The sequence below is a fragment of the Heteronotia binoei genome, chromosome 1, assembly GCF_032191835.1.
Source record: "Heteronotia binoei isolate CCM8104 ecotype False Entrance Well chromosome 1, APGP_CSIRO_Hbin_v1, whole genome shotgun sequence".
Classification (NCBI taxonomy): Eukaryota; Metazoa; Chordata; class Lepidosauria; order Squamata; family Gekkonidae; genus Heteronotia; species Heteronotia binoei.
Window position 1 is genome coordinate 70,189,725 of NC_083223.1, and position 19,600 is coordinate 70,209,324.

The following is a 19,600-nucleotide window of genomic DNA, read 5'->3' on the forward strand; positions in this document are numbered from 1 at the left end:
TCTTGCACAATCAAACCTCATACATGGATGGGGCAATTTCTGGCAATGCTCCCTTCCTCCTGTTTCTGGGCTCTTCCCAAGAGTCCTCTGACCCTCCAAGAGAATCTTTTTGAGGGCTGAAGGAAGCCACAATAAAAATGGCCCTTTGACAAGGATTCATTGCATAAGTTTCTGTTGAGTTCTCAGTTCCTGGACACAAGCCATTGTGTTGAAGTCATTGCACCCAAGCAGTAGAGTAACTTGTTCAGTTTGGCTTCTTTTTTTACTTTGGGTCAAGCTGAAGGCCTTCATTTTAAAATGCAACCCCCCTCCCCCCCAAAAAAACCTAGATAATTGAGAGACTCTGGATAAAACTACATCACTTTTTTAAAAGAAACAGATATTTGAGATGAGCTCAGCTTTTACTAATAAAGATAAAAGCAGTACTAGAAGGACAGGGTAACTATGCTAGATGAAATTTTAAAAGGAAGTTCTAAGAATGATGTGGAAGACATTGATTGAAAGGAAATGTGTTATTTAATGGCTGCCTGGCATGAGTCTAATTGTCCCTTATGTGACTCACTTAAAGATACTCCAATAAGTAGCATAATCAAATATAGGAAAGTAAGAGCTTGAGGTCAAAATGTTAGAGAAAATTATCTTTTCTATTTAAGTTTTTGTGTGCACACACACCAATGGAAAAAGTTCCTATTGGGTTTTGCTAGGTTGTTCATTTCATTGTTTCATTTTTAAATAGCAGCTTGGGGAAGTTTTGTTAGAGATCCTGAATTCCATTATTGGATACAGTGGCTTCAGTCCTCTGTTCAAACAATGAAGTCTCTTTTGGCTCATGTGCTCATATTGGTGACAAACAATTTCTCCTCAGTTTAATTTGGAATATCCCTGCTCAACAGGAAAAACTTCCTTTTAAAAAATGTAAAATAAAGTCCGTTATTTCTGAGATCATTCTGAAGTTTGAAAAATGTTGTGTTGCATATATTGCCATAATGGGGAGCATGCTAGGAGCCAGGTGATTTTGCCTTACCTTCTCCCTGGCACCCAACCCATCCCCTTATCTTTCCCTCCAACCTTCCTGGCATAGCAGCAGCAATAGAAGAGGCACATTCCATGAAGATCCGGAATCAGAACCTTCATTATGCCCCAGACCTCTGTCTCAACAGTGTCCTGATGCCAAAACCCTTCAGATATATAGTTTTCCAAACAGGTTGGCAAGAGCCCAGAAACCCTTGGAAACAATATTTCTCAGAAAAGTGTACAATTTGGCTTCCATTAGCCATAATGGAATCCCCAAAAATAGCCCTCATTAACATCAATGTCAGGAAAATTTCAATAGTAGGGAAAGGAAATGATGGTTCTAGCTCCATGGTTGCCAGGTCCAACTCAGGAAATATCTGGGAACTCTGGGGCTGGAGCCAGGAGACTATGGGGATGGAGCTGGGATGATTTCCCATTCCCTAAAAATAAATAAAAATACAGCAGTGCAGTTTCCATGAATACAATCTTCATTTCCTCCCCCTCTTTTTGCATTCAAATGTTTCCACAGCAGCTGCACTTCCACTAAAATGAAAGTGAACTCACACACACACAGCAGCCAAAATAAACTATCTGCATGCCTGCATTTTTGTGATCTCCCTGGGGCAATGGTACGGATAGCTTTACTCACCAGAGTTGCTGAATGTAACAATCTGCTGTATTTCAGCCAATTCATGGAAAGAGAGGTCTAAGGGTGGACCTTCCTCTATACTCAGATTCTGGTTAACTCTTTACTATCCCTTTTACTACATAAACAGCTTCTGAAAGGAATGCAAAATGAACAGAGGGATTGGGGTCTCTGGCTTCCTCTCTCTCACACACATGTGGCTCTTTCTGCTTGCCCTCCGCAGCTTCATTCTCACTTAGATTTAAACACACACACACACCTTCCAAAACAGAAGCAGCTGAAGCTTCTGAACCTGCCTGAGATCTAAAAGCACATCATGGCTGTTGAGGCTGGCAGCAGGGAGGAGCCTGCAAAATTGGGGGATCCCCTGCCCAGACCTGAGGACTGGCAAGCCTGTCTAGCTTCAGCTGCACCTGCAGAGAGGTGATTCTACTTTGAGCTAGGTCTGAATTTCAGAATTCAGAAAAGGGTCCAGGCAAATAGGTGTGAAAAACCTCAGCTTGAGACCCTGGAGAGCCACTGCCAGTCTGAGTAGACAGTACTGACTTTGATGGACCAAGGGTCTGATTCAGTATAAGGCAGCTTCATATGTCCAATGGTTTGAACTCAGCTCTTGATGGATTCAGGAATTCTGAACTGGTACAGCTATGACTCCTTCCATTTCTGAAATGCTATACGATCATTAACCAATGGAGCTAAATATACAAGTTTTTGTTAGTGTGACATGCATGTATGAAACTGGTTTTTTTAAACTTGAATAACTATGATTACAAATATTAGTTGGGGAATACTGATTAGAATTCCGATAAAGATTGTGGAGACACAGTCTTAGCCTGCTCAGTCATGATCCTAAGTGACTGACATTGGGCCAGTAGTTCTCTCTCAGTGTAAATGGCTATATAATGTTGTTGTGAAGATAAAATGAGGAGACAAACCATGTATGTTACCATGAGCTCCTTGGAGAAAGGGTGAGTTAGAAATTTGATTTTAAAATGCCAGTTTAATATGACATACCTGGTGCATGTGAATTTTACTGTTCTTGATAAGGGTCTAAAGCAAGCACTTTTTAAAAACTACTGATGTTATACAGAGAAAGAGCATCTGGGCTCTACTTGTAGAAGTATGGATAGAAAATAGTGTGGCATGGAATATTTTAAAAAGTCAGACTTTGGGTACACATTGCATGGTGATGTGAAATAAGAAACTTCAGCAGATGCAGGGGATTCTGGGAACAAGTTTAGGTCCCAGTAAAATGCCCATGCACAAGGAGTTGGGAGTGAGCAGTGAAGTGGCCAAGTTTGTAGCTGACACTAAATTGTTCAGGGTGGTGAAAACCAGAGAGGATTGTGAGGCACTCCAAAGGGATCTGTTGAGACTGGGTGAGTGGGCGTCAACGTGGCAGATGAGGTTTAATGTGGCCAAGTGCAAAGTAATGCACATTGGGGCCAAGAATCCCAGCTACAAATACAAGTTGATGGGGTGTGAACTGGCAGAGACTGACCAAGAGAGAGATCTTGGGGTCGTGGTAGATAACTCACTGAAAATGTCAAGACAGTGTGCGATTGCAATAAAAAAGGCCAACGCCATGCTGGGAATTATTAGGAAGGGAATTGAAAACAAATCAGCCAGTATCATAATGCCCCTGTACAAATCGATGGTGAGGTCTCATTTGGAATACTGTGTACAATTCTGGTCACCGCACCTCAAAAAGGATATTATAGCATTGGAAAAAGTGCAGAAAAGGGCAACTAGAATGATTAAAGGGTTGGAACACTTTCCCTAAGAAGAAAGGTTAAAACGCTTGGGGCTCTTTAGCTTGGAGAAACGTAGACTGCAGGGTGACATGATAGAGGTTTACAAGATAATGCATGGGATGGGGTAAGTAAAGAAAGTAGTACTTTTCTCCCTTTCTCACAATACAAGAACTCATGGGCATTCGATGAAATTGCTGAGCAGTCAGGTTAAAACAGATAAAAGGAAGTACTTCTTCACCCAAAGGGTGATTAACATGTGGAATTCACTGCCACAGGAGGTGGTGGCGGCTACAAGCATAGCCAGCTTCAAGAAAAGGTTAGATAAAAATATGGAGCAGAGGTCCATCAGTGGCTATTAGCCACAGTGTGTGTGTATATATATATATATATATATATATATATAATTTTTTTGGCCACTGTGTGACACAGAGTGTTGGACTGGATGGGCCATTGGCCTGATCCAACATGGCTTCTCTTATGTTCTTTGTCATAGCCTATGAAGGAGCAGTGATCTGCTTGTTTGGAGCATGCTGAATTTGGTTGTTCTCGGCAATGGCTCTCTAATTAGACTCCTTAAGGCAGTTGCTTCAGGCAGCAGATTTTGGGAGGCAGCAACTTCCTGTCACTCTCCAGGGAGCCAGAGGAGATAATCCTTATTTCCTTGTTCCCTGAGGCCTCTTTACAAACAGTGTGGCAATCCACACATGGCAGTTCTCACAATTCTCATGAGGTTCCTTTTTCTCATGAGAATTCAACCATTATTTTGGTGGTCTGTTGCCAGGGCAACCAAAATGTTGGATGTGTTCCCCTGAGTGGAAGGAATCTTAGTAGAGTTTGGGAAGTTGTTTAGCATGTGTGCATTGCTGCTCTGTGTTTGAAGTGTATTGAGTGGAAGTCAAGCAAGGTGAGCTGAGGCAGGAGGGTGGTGATAGCAATGAGGCAGTGTGTGTGTGTGTGTGGTTTTTTTTGTTTGGGGGGGGGGTCATGGCTCCTTCCTCCTCTTGTGGCAACATATTTTGAGCCACCACTAGTTGTTTTGCAGGCAGTCACAGAAGTGCAAACATGGTACACCTTCAGTCAATGAGTGAAGAAGGGCTGGTTTTTATACCCTTCTTTTCTCTATCCTAAGAAGTCTCAAAGTGGCTTACCAATTGCCTCCCCTTTCTCTCCTCACAATAGGCACCTTATGAGGTAGATGGGACTGAGAGAGTTCTGAGAGAACTGTGACTGGCCCAAGGTCACCCAGCAGGCTTCATGTGGAGGAGCAGGGACTTGAACCTGGTCCTCCAGATTAGAGTCCTCTGCTTTTAACCACTGCATCACACTGGAAAAAGAGTATATATTTCTTCATATAGATTTGAATAACTTTGGGCTATTATTGCTTATTGTAATGTAAAAGTTCCTTTTCTTACATTCACAGAACTTCTTTCAAATTGTTAGTAACCTTCTGGATGAAGAGAACAAAGAAAAATGGGAGGATGCACAGCAAGTAAGTCTGTTTACAGAACCTTCGGGTTTTTTTTCTTTAACAGGCCTGTGGATAACAGCACAACTTGTTCGTATTTGTTAAGTGACAACATAAAAGTTAGTGTCTCAGGGTTTCATGGAGAAACATCAGTGTAAACAGTGTGATTACTTTTTGGCTCAAATTGGCTGTGATGAAGCCGAAAGGAAGGATCCTACAAGAACAAAGCTTTTTCATCATGCTGCCCTTTGGGGAAAATAGCCTTAGCCCCTCATAAAAGGACTACTGGCATTCCATCTCAGGATTTTAATTTTTCTTCATGGCATCACTGATGTGTTTGAAGGAGGTGGCTTCCTTCTTATGACACTATCTGAAAAAGCTACTTGTGAACCAAGTTACTTGTCACATCCCTGCTTCATGCTGTGGGCTTTGAGGAGTGTCTTCTGCCTTGTAAGTCTGTAGAGCATATGTCTTAGAGCTCCTTTTCATACTATGTTTTGTATTTTGGTAAATGTTTAAAGGAGAAAAAATATATACAAATAGCATGTGTGAGTTCTGACAGATTTGTATAAGCCTGAATGGCTACCCTTGAATTATATGCTCTACCCAGTGTGGAAATTAGGGCTTTATCACTAATATCTATAGCATGTAATTTTCCCATTTTAATTTTGGTGGTAATTTTTAAATTTTCATTTATTGAAATATTTCTATCTCACCTTTCTGAACTGGATGCAGTTTCTAGCTTGTCTTCAAGGGGAGCCCAACACAGATCCTATTACAGTAATTTGAGGGTACAAATGTGTAGATCAGTGTAGCTAGACTGGCTGAGACTAAGAAAGGAGAGACTTGGGCTGGTTACAGATGGGTGGTTTAAGCCACCCTGGGGACAGCAGGCGAGCTCCCCCAAAAGGTGCGTCTATACACATACATCTGCCTGCTGTCCCTGTCCCGCCCCTGAGCCATTCCCAACTTACTAGGAGCTGACTTAAAATTTCACCAAATCTAGGAGAGTCTGAGCCTATTTTCTTTCAACATGTATGACATAATGTTCTTTAGCACTACCAATCAGCAGACGGGGCACATGAACATCTGGATGCTCCCTGGGGCACTTGTGGTCCGTCAGGATGCTTCCGGGTGCTCCTTTTCCAGGCAGCTCACTTCCAGGTCACCTTGATGCCACTCAGAGCTGCCCATTTGTAAGCAGCCCTGGTGAACCAAATGCAGCTAATGGAAGGCACTTTTAGTCATTGCACCAAACAGCTTTTCAACCAACAAGGGTAGTCCATGAGCACCCCTAAAGTAGTGCTCTTGGTGGGCAAAATATTTTGCAGTCCTTCCAAGGATTAGAATGTTCACCTATTTAGTGCTTATATAATTCCAGGCCTATGTTACTTCAGTGCCATATTTTTCTTATCATTACTAGGTCTTCATCTCACTAGGAACAGTCCTGTAGGTTACATGACAACAGTGTTGAGAGCAAGCCAATCACTGTAGAAAATAGTGAACTTTTTCTCAAAATAGATGAAAAATTTCCATCTTTTCCTTCAATGCCCGTAAATTTATAATGTCATGAAAAGTACACTCATCATAAGTACTGCCTTAGTATAAATGCACTGAAATATGCTTTAAAATGCTATCAACAAAGAATCAGGGTCATGTTTGCAAGCAGCTTAAATGGAAAATGAGATATTCTTATATGGATGTTTGTATACAACTATCCAAATTAATTTAGCATTTGAAATAAAGGTAACATGAAATAATGCTGTAACTTTTTAATTCAATGAAGCCTTTGCTCCAAATCATGTATTTAATCCCTGAATTGTATTGATTTTTTTTTAAATTACTGTTTTGTTGTAAACTGTCACAAATAGATGGATAAGGTGAGGCTGTTAAATAATGATTCTTTCCTCTGGTGTCCATGTAAGGAGTGCTCAAGACTCATCAGATGCAGTGGAAAGTTCTCTTTGCATACATTTTCCCCCAGGAGACCCAAATGCATATTAGGCTTCAGAGGTCCTACAACTGTGGAAGATGAGAAGTGTTTGCCTGCTCCAGAACCACTTATTTTGGAAGGGGTGTTGAAAGACCTGAGTCAGATTGAGGTGACAAGAGAGGAGGTCCTACAACTGACAGACAAATTAAAAACTAATAAGTCACCAGGTCTGGATGGCATACATCCAAGAGTTCTGAAAGAACTCAAAGTTGAACTTGTGGATCTTCTGACAAAAATATGTAATCTTTCATTGAAATCTGCCTCTGTTCCTGAGGACTGAAAGGTAGCAAATGTCACCCCCATCTTTAAAAAGGATTCCAGAGGAGATCCGGGAAATTACAGGCCAGTCAGTCTGACTTCAATACCGGGAAAGTTGGTAGAAACCATTATCAAGGACAGAATGAGTAGGCACATTGATGAACACGGGTCATTGAGGAAGACTCAGCATGGGTTCTGTAAGGAAAGATCTTGCCTCACTAACCTGTTACATTTCTTTGAACAAACATGTGGACAAAGGAGACCCAATAGATATTGTTTACCGTGACTTCCAGAAAGCTTTTGATAAAGTTCCTCATCAAAGGCTCCATTGAAAGCTTGAGAGTCATGGAGTAAAAGGACAGGTCTTCTTGTGGATCAAAAACTGGCTAATTAATAGGAAGCAGAGAGTGAGTATAAATGGGCAGTCTTCACAGTGGAGGACAGTAAGCAGTGGGGTGCCTCAGGGCTGGGTACTGGATCCCATGCTCTTTAACTTGTTCATAAATGATTTGGAGTTGGGAGTGAGCAGTGAAGTGGCCAAGTTTGCAGATGACACTAAATTGTTCAGGGTGGTGAGAACCAGAGAGGATTGTGAGGCACTCCAAAGGGATCTGTTGAGGCTGGGTGAGTAAGCGTCAACATGGCAGATGAGGTTCAATGTGGCCAAGTGCAAAGTAATGCACATTGGGGCCAAGAATTCCAGCTACAAATTCAAGTTGATGGGATATGAACTGGCAGAGACTGACCAAGAGAAAGATCTTGGGGTCGTGGTAGATAACTCACTGAAAATGTCAAGACAGTGTGCGATTGCAATAAAAAAGGCCAACGCCATGCTGGGAATTATTAGGAAGGGAATTGAAAACAAATCAGCCAGTATCATAATGCCCCTGTATAAATCGATGGTGCGGTCTCATTTGGAATACTGTGTGCAATTCTGGTCACTGCACCTCAAAAAGGATATTATAGCATTGGAAAAAGTGCAGAAAAGGGCAACTAGAATGATTAAAGGGTTGGAACACTTTCCCTATGAAGAAAGGTTAAAACGCTTGGGGCTCTTTAGCTTGGAGAAACGTTGACTGCGGGGTGACATGATAGAGGTTTACAAGATAATGCATGGGATGGAGAAAGTAGAGAAAGAAGTCCTTTTCTCTCTTTCTCACAATACAAGAACTCGTGGGCATTTGATGAAATTGCTGAGCAGTCAGGTTAAAATGGATAAAAGGAAGTACTTCTTCACCCAAAGGGTGATTAACATGTGGAATTCACTGCCACAGGAGGTGGTGGCGGCTACAAGCATAGACAGCTTCAAGAGGGGGTTAGATAAAAATATGGCCACTGTGTGACACAGAGTGTTGGACTGGATGGGCCAATGGCTTGATCCAACATGGCTTCTCTTATGTTCTTATAACAGTAATACTCTATGGCTGGGTTCATATGGGTGGTTTAAGCCCCCCCAGGGACTGCAGGTGAGCGCACAAAAAATGTGTATTCAAACATGCACATCTGCCTGCTACCCCAATCCCATTCCTGACCCTTCTCTGACTTACCTGGAGCTGTCTAAAAAAAAAATGGTACTTAATCGCTGGGGTGCCTCTGAGGCATCTTCCCAGCTGTCTGGATGGTGGGCAAGCACCTGGGGAGCTGTGGATGGGGCACATGAGCACTCTGGATGCTTCCCTGGGGTGCCCATGGCCTATCCCTGTTCCTTGGGCATCTGAACACTCCAGTTTCCACTGGCTCACTTCTGTGTCAGCACACTGCTGCACTGAGCCATGGGTCTGAATTCAGTCTATTTGTCCTTCATTAATAGTCTTTCATGTTGGAAGATGAAAAAGTTGAGATCCCAGAATTGCTGTCTGACAGAATATCAGGGAATTTGTTTTCTGTGAAGGTAGACCATAGAGCACTATGTTTTTTCAGCTTTGAAGCTGAACATAATTATGATTGGTAGAGCTGAAGGAAATCATGTCATACATGCTGAAAGAAAATAGGATCAGACTCTCCTAGATTTGCACATATTTAATTGAGAATGCTTGAAAGAAAACAGAATGAGATTGCTTAGCTGGAAATCGCTCACTTTTCAACCAGTTGCCATTGTTTGGATTTGGTGAAATATTCATTGTCTAATATAAACCGCACATGAATGTTTTATGACTTGAGAGATTATCGACAGTGCATAGGGACTTTCAAAAGACCTTGTATAATTATTGTTGCTTGGGATATTAGGCACAGTATGTGTGTGTACACAGTCACTTCCTGTACACAGGACTTGGTGGGGTAGGGAATGATTGAGAATGGGTGCTGATGACATTCAGAAGGGCTTTTCTCAGGGGAGTTCTTTGAAATCCTTTCCCACACTCAATGGACAATTCCTGAAAATACAAATTTAGCATGCTGAGGAAGAAGGCTTGGCTAGAAAGCTTCTCACTTAGCTGTGCAAAAACCCCCCATATGTCTGGTCTTGCTGAGCCTGAGCACAGCTATGTGAGTGAAAGTAAGGTTCTGGCATGACCCAGCAGTATTATATATCCCATTATCACTTAAACTAACAGGACTGACCTGATTGGTTTTATAGGAGACAGGTCTTATCATGCAAAATCAACAACTGCCTTCTCTGTTGTGGCCTCCACCCTCTGTTGTGGCCTGCTTGAAATGGTCAGGAAGGCTCCTGCTCTCATGGTATTCTGCAAACTATGCAAAACAGAATAAAGTTTGAGTCCAGTGGCATCCTTAAGACCAACAGAGTTTAATTCTGGATATAAGCTTTTTTGGTCTTAAAGGTTCCACTGGACTCAAATATTGTTCCGTTGCTTCAGACCAACATGGCTATCCACCTAAATCTATGAAAAACAGAATTATTCAAGAGGGCTTTTCTATGCAGGCAATAGACTGGCACTGTACTAAATGATTCACAAAGGCTGAGAACAGATGGGCATTCTGAGGTGGCTTGGACGCGTTGCAAATCAGGATGGCTCAAAAAGAGCTGTCCCAATGCCTCTGCACACTCACTCGCATGCCGCCCCCATCTAATCTGCGCAGTGGCTGGGTGCCACAGCATGGGAAGGTGCCCCAGAAGCCAGATTCCTTTTTTTCCCCTTGGGGAGCAAGCGCTTGTGCACACAAGTGCTCCAGCGCTCTGAATGGTTTATTTTTTTAAAAACACCTGGGAACAGCTTGGGGCGGCTTGGCAGTTCCACACCGCCAAGTCACCTCACTTGCACCTTTCCCTGTCCAGACGACGGGGAGGTGACTGACGGCCAGCTCAAAGATTTGCTACCACTTTGGAAGTGGTAGCTTTTTGAGCCAGTCTCAGGCACCTGGAGGATGGGGTGAGGATGGGAGGAGGAAGGGCAGCAGATGTTGCAGTCTGTACAGATTTTTTGGGCCGACTTCAGAGGCATCTCTGAGTCGACCCAAAATGCCAGTCTGTTATCAGCCAGAGTTACTCAGAAAAATTATTAGGGACTGTGGTCTATACTACTGCGTATAGTTTGTTGAAACTTGGTTCCTACTATGGGATTTTACATCATTTAATGAGTCACATTAATATTTACACTTTGCTTTAGTTCTGTTTTTAGACTTCCGGTTGGTTCCATAACGTTAATCCTATTGCATGTTTATTGAATGTCCCATCCATCAATTGTATTGACTTATTCTGTGTAAACCACCTTGTATTTAAGGGAGAATGGTGAACTGTAAATAATAAATAGTAATCACATGACCTTTACTGACCTTCAGATGTGTGAGGCTTTTTGCAGTTGTGGATGGCCAGCCTGTATTTCCTTCCTTTTGGTCACTGTTCTATGATGAATCACAGTCCAAAAAGTCAGAATATTCTCAGCAAATGAAAGAATGGGGGAATGAATCAAAACTTTATGGTGCATTTAGCAACGAACAGGGACATCTTTCCCACTGTTTGTCAGCAGATGTAAAGTAGAACAAAGAGAGCTGACCTTTGCTAAAAACATTTCCAGCAAAATGGTCTTCTTTTATCATTCATACAACAATTTAAGCAAAATATATATTTTAATTATTTACAAAACAATTTAGTTAAATATATATTTGATTAAACTAGTGGCAGAGATTCATCATAGACATACTTTAAATACATTGATGTTCAAAGTCACAATAGAAATCTTTTATGCAGTCATTCATCTAAATATGCATAAATTGTGATATATTGGTCTGTTGATTTTAGGTTTTTAATGGATTAACATATTTGTTTTTATGCTGTTACTTGCCCTGAGCCTGCCTTGTTGGGATGGGTTAGATATAAATCCCATCGATCGATCAATCAATCAATTTATGTGCACAGAAGAAGATGCAACTTCCCCTTCCCCATCCTTTGTATTAAGTAATTAACTGGGTCTAAATTAATTAGGTCCATTAGGGATGAATTGTAGTGTAAGTGTAGTGTAGTGGTTAGAATGCTAAACTAGGCCTGAGAAGACCCAGTTTAAAATAATTTCTTGGGAGACCTTGAGCCTGTCATTCTCTCTCAGCCTAGGGTTGCAGTCCCCAAGTCCCAGTGGAAGGTCCCCAACTTCAGTGGGCTTTGATTCATCACTGGCCAATGAGGAAAACTCCACCCCCAAACCAGTGTTGCCAAACAATGTCCCTGGCACTTCCAGGTGGCAACATTGTGCCAGGGACATTGTTTGGCAACACTGGTTTTGGGGCAAACCCTTCTTTTCCCTGCATCATGGTCTTGATCCAAAGTGTCCTTTTGCTGAGCTTTTCCACAGGAGTTGCACCCAGGAACTGTTGTTTTGTAAATTTAGGGCTGAAGGAAAAACCCCCAATATAGTTTTGCCCAAAAACTAGAGTGTCACATGCGGTGTCATTAACATGATGGCATCACATCGGGGGCATTGCACACAATGTCTTGCCCACCCCAAGAATGCTCCCAAATTCCCCTGGCAGCCCTATCTCAGTCTAACCTATCTCACAGGCTTGTTGTGAGGAAATAATGCAGAACCATATAAAGTCTTGAATACCTTGGTGGTATAAAATACATTAAATGAATAGAAGAGCTGCTATAATCCTCTTTCCCACACCTAAATTCCATAGGACCTTCTAGGAAGCCAAAAACAACAAGTTAAACAAGTTAATCAGTTTCAAAGGGATTGTAAGACAGTCATGTAGATATATCCATAGAGTGCAAAGATAGAAGCCAAGGAAACATTTTGATCAGATTCAGTTGTAAAGCATAGGAGTACACAAGAAAATATAGCCTTACATTAGTATTTTAAGAATAACTGGAATGTTTTAGAAGACTCATTGTATTCATAGTTTAACAGCTGTGCTTTTTTGTGCTGATGGTGTTTAACACCAAATAGGAAAGAACTGGAGGTTATTAATTCATAGGGTTGGCATAAGTTACAAATGATTTGATGGCACATAATACACATATGATCATTAACCATTAGTTCCATTTCACAATATATGTTTTCTGCAGGGAAAATTTAAATGTTGACAGGTGGAAACTTGGAGTTAACTGAAATTGGGGTGCATCCTTATGGTTAGATTATAGTTCTCTGGATTCAGAGTTCACAGGTTTGCTGCTTAATAGTAGTGTGGGAACAGGGGAGAATTGCAGTGTTGCCATGAAATACTAGCACAAATCAGCTCACATTTAAATGAACAAACAGAAAACTGTGGTAGAGTCATTCCTCTGCTGATGTCAGTAAACAGTGGGACTAAGTGGGGTTATAATCAGAATAGAACCAACTGTGTAGATGGAAAAAATACAGGAAGTGAATTTCATTATCAGATTATTCACTAATTGTCATTACATTATGCAAAAGCCAAAACCATACTGACTGATTTGCACAGAAAAGACCTCAGTGTGGAACTGGCCTTACTATATACCAAATGTCATCATAGCTACTGTGGCCCAAACCATTGTTTACTATATAACAGTTAAAGCAGATTTATAGGGATGAACTTCCTGACTATTAGAGCAGCCTGTGAGTTCCTGGGTGCAACTCCTGTGTAAAAGCTCAGCAAAGGAACACTTTGGATCAAGACCATGATGCAGGGAAAAGAAGGGCTGCTCCTCTCAGTGGGGCAAATAATGTCCCTCTGCAACCACAGGCTGTTTGTCTCCCAAAATAATCTTGATAAGAAGGCAGGAGCCCCTCCCACCTTTACACCATGGTCCCAGTCTGAATTGGTTCCCTGCCTTACTTTTACACAGTTGTCACCAGGGACTTACAGCTGCAATATGGCTGCCAGCCCATGTTAACTACTGCTATAAAGTGTAACATGTAGTTTCACTCTTAGTTAACATGTTTCCATATCTGAGCTTTAATATTTAGTTGAATGTTTCTACAGGAAGAAATCTTTCTGCCCATGCAGTGTGATTTTCTCACCTCCCCTTCCAGCTGCAATCCAAATAGCCCCCCTCCCAAGCAGTGTTCCTTCTAAGCTGAGTTAGCATGAGCTAGCTCATAGATTTTTAGCCTCAAGCTCACACATTTTTGTCTTAGGCAGGATGACCCCAGAGCACAATAATTTATGCAGTAGCTCACAACTTTAATGCCAGTAGCTCACAAAGTAGAATTTTTGCTCACAGGACTCAGGAGCTTAGAGGGAATATTGCTCCCAAGTCCTCTCTGCCAAAATATTCAGGTGGAATTAAGCCATTAGATATCAGATCACACTTAAAAATACTGAGACAGTAACAAATATCTTTCAGATACTGTTCACTTTGTTTTATTTTTGTTTAGGATGCAGCTACTCAGCTGTGTTGTTTTCATTGCTGCTGTGACGAGGCATTCACAATGGTAGTGGAGCATCTTTATGTCCTACTCTAGTTTTCTTGTACCATCCTCTTTCCTTTCTATGAAATCTGGACAAGAACTGCCACTCCTTTTCCTTTGCATCTTCACTACAAAAAAGGGCTAGAGATATATTTTAAAAAAGAAAGAAAGCTGAGAATTCAGCGGAATTGTGCCAATAAATCATCATATTGTTATTCCGTCTAGCACAATAGCAATTACCATTTTTTTAGACAAGCCCTCGGAAAGTGAGGAAAATTGTGGCAGTGAGGGCTAACAGATGGAAAATGGCCCTGATGTTGGTGGGATCTTTGAAGAAACTCATCTTATCCAAATGGCATACAAATGTGCTTTGGATTGTGTTCTTTTAGGGAAAAAAAGAAAAGAAAGAAACCCAACAAAGCTGCTTTGGGCAACATCCAAGCAAAGCAAGGATAACCTGAAAAGTGAACCATTAGAGAATGATGTCAAGGGCGTGCTAAAAGAAAAAGTCTCTCAACTTTGAAAGCAAAGGTGGAGCAAAGCCTCAATTTGGAAGCAGCATCAGTCATAAATGTGCTCAGAAGTAACATTTTCAGTTTAATGTTCTTTGAGGAGCTGCTACTAAAATCCCTTATTCCCTTATTGATAGAGGACTAAAGCACTGCCACATCTGTACTTTACTGTACATGGTACTTTCCAAGCTTGAAAAGGATGATTGCATACATTTTTCTATGCTAAAAACCTATTATGGAATAGCTGCTGTTTCAGGGTCTGGTTTTTGTTTTTTTTTTGTTATGCTGGTAATGTTTACTTGCATTGTATTTTTTAAGAACTTGTAGTTATTGTGTATCTGACCTTAATTTCATAGATCTATCCAGGCTCAATAGAGCTAATGCAGGTGATTGAAGATTTTATACACATTGTTGGAATGGGAATGATGGACTTTCAGAATTCATACTTAATGACTGGAAATGTAGGTAAGAAATAGGAATTTATCTTATCATACATGTGCTATGTTGAAAAACAGCCAGTGTGCATTTCATAGATGTTGCTTGTTTCTTAAAACTCTTAGCCTCTTCCAGTCCTACTATTAGATCAGTTAATCTATCATATCCCTGAGGACTATATTTTAATTTGATGCTAAGGACTATAAAACAGAGATTCTAACCTTAATTTATACATTGTATTGACTAGGAAGCAGGCTAGAAATTATGCAACATAGTACATTTTTATAAGTGATAGTATAAATAATAATATCCTTATTCCTTAACTGAAATTACTTTTGAAATGTTTTTAACTGTTTGAGTTTTCAACATGTCTCTGTACATTATGATACTACAAAGAAAGAAACAATGTGTTCTTACCTAAATTAAAACATGAAATCTATTAATGCTGCTCCACTTGGCCTTGTGTGGGTAATCAAACTGCTATTATGGACACCACCTGAATTCAGGTATCACAAAGAAACCTCAGTTTGTATGGAATGAGAACAAGCTAAAGTCCTTGGCTTTCAGGGTTCCTTTCTCTCTCCTCAAGTATTTAGTGTCCAAGCCGCAAACCAGGAGGTTGTCAATAAAACTGTTATTTGCTTAGACATCCAAATTGGGTTCTTTAACAAATTGTCTTTTGTTTCTTGCGTATAAAGAATTCTAAATGACTCCTGAGGTTAGTGATGCCTGAATGCAGCCAGTGCCTTTGATGAAAAGTGGTAACCTATTGTGGTTCACTGTATGCAGTCATCTGTAGTTAAACAAGAAAGCAGTAAGGGTTTGCAAATATTAAAGAACAACTCTATTTCTTTCTTTCTTTCTTTCTTTCTTTCTTTCTTTCTTTCTTTCTTTCTTTCTTTCTTTCTTTCTTTCTTTCTTTCTTTCTTTCATGTGATGTACTTGGGATTTTGCATTCAAACTCATGCAAACATTTCAATTTTAAAAGATTGTTTTCACTGTGAGACCAGTATTTTCAATTTTGTACACAGGGATATTAATAATTTAAAAAAAATGTCTCTTACAAAAGTGCCCTGTGTTTCAGAGGTGATAGCACTGCTATCTCTTGATGTTAGATTCAGTTTTCTTGCTAATATCCTTCACCTTTAAGTTGTCCCATCCCAGCTGTGAGTATACCTAAAGTCAATCTCCTGCAGGAATAATCCACACCTCTATACGCGTTTAGTACTATGCTTGGAGTTAAAAATATGATTTCAGGCTGCAATCACACATGCGAAATAATGCAGTTTCAACCCATTTTAAATCCACTTTCAAACTGGGTTTTGTCATCAAAGATTTCAGGTTTTCATGGCTGACAACATCATTAGGGTTTGTAGAATCTTTCGGACTCAAGTGCCGTGTTCTAAACACGGCACTTGAGCCCGAAAGATTCTACAAACCCTAATGGGTTTTGTCAGTTTACACAGTAAAATCCAGTTGGAAAGTTCATTGAAAGTGGATTGAAACTGCATTATTTAGCATGTGTGATCACAGCCTCAGAGTTACAGTAGTTTTTTACATTAAGATAATTGTATTTTTTCCTTATGTTTATCACAGGGCTGCAGTCTTAGGCTGAAAAGCAAAGAAATTTCAGTGGGGGGCCAAGTTCTGGGAAATTTCAATAGCTTGCTCTTAGATGTATTCAAGATTGAACTGTAAACAGGGAGTGTCTTTCAGGAGCACTTGCTGTGATTAGATTTTACACCTCTTAATCATCAATGGTGTGCCTGAACAATAGTTATGTGATCTGAAACACTGGAGAAGGCAAGCTCTCCATAGTTTGATTGTAAATTGCCCTGGGCAGAAGGATGTGGAATAAGTTTTATAAATTGGTAAGTAAATGGTTCTTCTGGCTTAGCACTACACTACTCCTTTGAATGTGCTTTCTGTGCTGCATGAATAATATAAATTACAGAGGAGTTGGTTCTTCAAATGGAAGAAAAGAAGCAAACCTCTCAGCTTTATGTGATGATATCCTGCACAGAGGTGATGCCTCCACCCAGCAAACCCCCACACCTTCCTAAAGTCCGCATACTGCCCAATCCATAGGCCATACTCCAGTCACATTGAATTGACCTGAATGGGATTCGGATTAGCCCTGTGTAGGACAACAATGAAAGAAAGTTTTATTGTTATGGTGCTCATGATGGCAACAAAATAAAAACAAAATAAGTGTAAAAACAGAATTATCTAGCTTGCACTATGTCCACATGCTTGAGTCCACTCATGGAAGGGATAGTACCTACCTACCTACCCTCATCCACTGAAGTCTTTTGTGCCACCCCAAAAGCTGTCAATTAGTGTTAGAAGGCCTTTCAGAACAACTGGGGATGCAGCATAAGGGGCTGCATATCAGCCTGGAAAAGTAGGAATATCAATAAAACTCTCTCTCTCTCTCTCTCTCTCCCCCTCCCCCCCCCTCTCTGGCAAGTGGAACTCACAGAAGGGCATCTTGCAATCTAGTCTTTATCCTTTAGGAAGACAGCTAAATACTAGAGGTTGAGTTCACAAAGGTTGACCAGATTTAATGAAACAATCTTATATAAAATTTTGTTCCCTGATTTGTTATGTGAAGTGGCTATTTCTATTTCTCGGCCCTCTTCCAATCTGCGTCCCATCCCAAGGGTGACAGGTAGTAGGGCTAGATGGAATAACCCACCTCCGTCATTGGTGTTGTGCAACACCAGGTCCATCAACAATAAGACCTCAACTCTTCGAGAGTTTCTTCTCGAACAAAACATGGATCTGGCTTGCGTGACTGAGACCTGGACCCGAGAGGATGATACTGTAGCCCTCTCGCAAACAACTCCCCCGGGTTACTCAGTCCTACATCAATCACGGACTAGTGGGCGGGGGGGAGGGGTGGCATTATTTATACGGGAGGCTTACTCCTTCAGGGCACTCCCGGCCCCAAAGATTGAGGGTATCGAATGTGCCGGCCTGGCGTGGGAGGCTGGAGAGGGGTTGGCGGTCTGGCTGGTGTACCGTACGCCTAACGCACCGGCCAGCGCCTTACCGTCCCTACTGGAGGCGGCGACGGGCTGGGCGCTGGAGCACCCAAGGTTGATAATCCTGGGTGACTTCAACGTCCATGCTGATGACCCGTCCTCCAGTCAGGCGACGGACCTAGTGTCCTCCATGGCGACACTGGGACTCTCTCAACTTGTTATGACCCCCACTCACCAGGCTGGTCACATGTTGGACTTGGTCTTTGCGGCCGGGGTTGTAGTGAGCGATATAACCGCCACGGCGGTGCCATGGTCGGATCACTTTGCCCTCAAGGCCCATGTAGATATGCCTCCCCAAACCTGTTTAGGCGAGGAGCCTATTATGGCTCGCCCGCGGAGCCAGATGGACCCGGAACGGTTCCAAATGGCTCTGCGGGATCCCTGGCCCTCTGGCATTCCTCTCGATGACCTGGTTGAGTCCTGGAATAACCGGCTCGCTAGGGCCATCGAGGGGATTGCACCTCGACGCCCTCTGCGACCTCGGATTAGGCCGGCTCCGTGGTATACCCCGGAATTGCGCCGGCTGAAACAAGGCCTTAGACGGCTAGAGAGGCAATGGCGACGTACTCACGACGAAGCGACTAGAACATCTTATAGGAAGTTTATGAAATCCTATGAGATGGCAATCAAGGCCGCAAAGAAAACATACTTTGCGACCAAGATTGCATCTGCAAATTCGCGCCCAGCCCAATTATTTAGAATAATTCGGAATCTTACCTCATTGCCACAGGGCAATCCAAAAGCTAAGGAATTGGAGATAGGCTGTGTGGCCTTTGCGAAATTTTTTGCAGAGAAGGTCCAATCGCTCCGCCACGACTGCCCTGCCAACTTAGATGCAGTAAGTGAACTTGAGGCCCAATGCGTGTCTTCAGATTTAACCTTGGACTGCTTCGACCCACTCAGCTTGGAGGAAGTCGACAGAATTCTTGGCACTGCACGACCCACAACTTGTGACCTGGACCCTTGCCCCTCCTGGTTAATTAAGGCCTGCCAGGAGGAATTGAAATGTCCTATACGGGACATCATAAATCGATCCCTTTCGGAGGGTGTTTTCCCAACATCCCTGAAAGAGGCAGTGGTCCGCCCTCTTTTGAAAAAAGTTACATCAGACCCGTCCGTATTGGCACATTATCGGCCGGTCTCAAATTTGCCCTTTCTGGGCAAAATTATTGAGAGGGCTGTGGCGTTGCAGCTGCAGAGCTTTCTGGAGGACACTTCCACCTTGGACCCATGCCAGTCCGGCTTTCGCCCGGGCCATGGGACGGAAACAGTCTTGGTTGCCCTCATAGATGACCTCCGGCGGCAACTGGATCGGGGTGGCTCGGCAGTATTGCTGCTGCTCGACCTGTCGGCGGCGTTCGACATCGTCGACCACCGGCTGCTGGCCTGCCGCCTCGCCGACGCAGGAATTCGGGGGCTAGCCTTACAGTGGCTCTCCTCCTTCCTCGAAAATCGGGGACAAAGGGTGGCAGTTGGAGGGAAGCTGTCTCAGAGACACCCTCTGCACTGTGGGGTGCCTCAGGGAGCAGTTCTCTCCCCGATATTGTTTAATATCTTTATGCGCCCCCTTGCCCAGATTGCGCGGAGGTATGGGCTCGGTTGTCATCAGTACGCTGATGACACCCAGCTCTATCTATTGATGGAAGGCCGGACTGGCGATGTCCCTATAAATTTGGACCGGGCGTTACAGGCCGTGGCTGACTGGCTCAGGC

The 19,600-nt window shown here is 42.3% G+C and overlaps 1 protein-coding gene across 4 annotated transcripts in view; it reads left to right on the top strand.

Moving 5' to 3' along the window:
* ADGRB3 (adhesion G protein-coupled receptor B3) overlaps positions 1–19,600 on the top strand; it is a 730,220-nt gene that overhangs the window by 347,671 nt on the left and 362,949 nt on the right. For all 4 annotated transcript variants that reach the window (XM_060235460.1, XM_060235469.1, XM_060235479.1 and 1 more), the window contains 2 exons: positions 4,835–4,903; positions 14,763–14,871. In XM_060235460.1, coding sequence (XP_060091443.1) covers positions 4,835–4,903; positions 14,763–14,871 — 178 coding nt within the window. The remainder of the gene's footprint in view (positions 1–4,834; positions 4,904–14,762; positions 14,872–19,600) is intronic.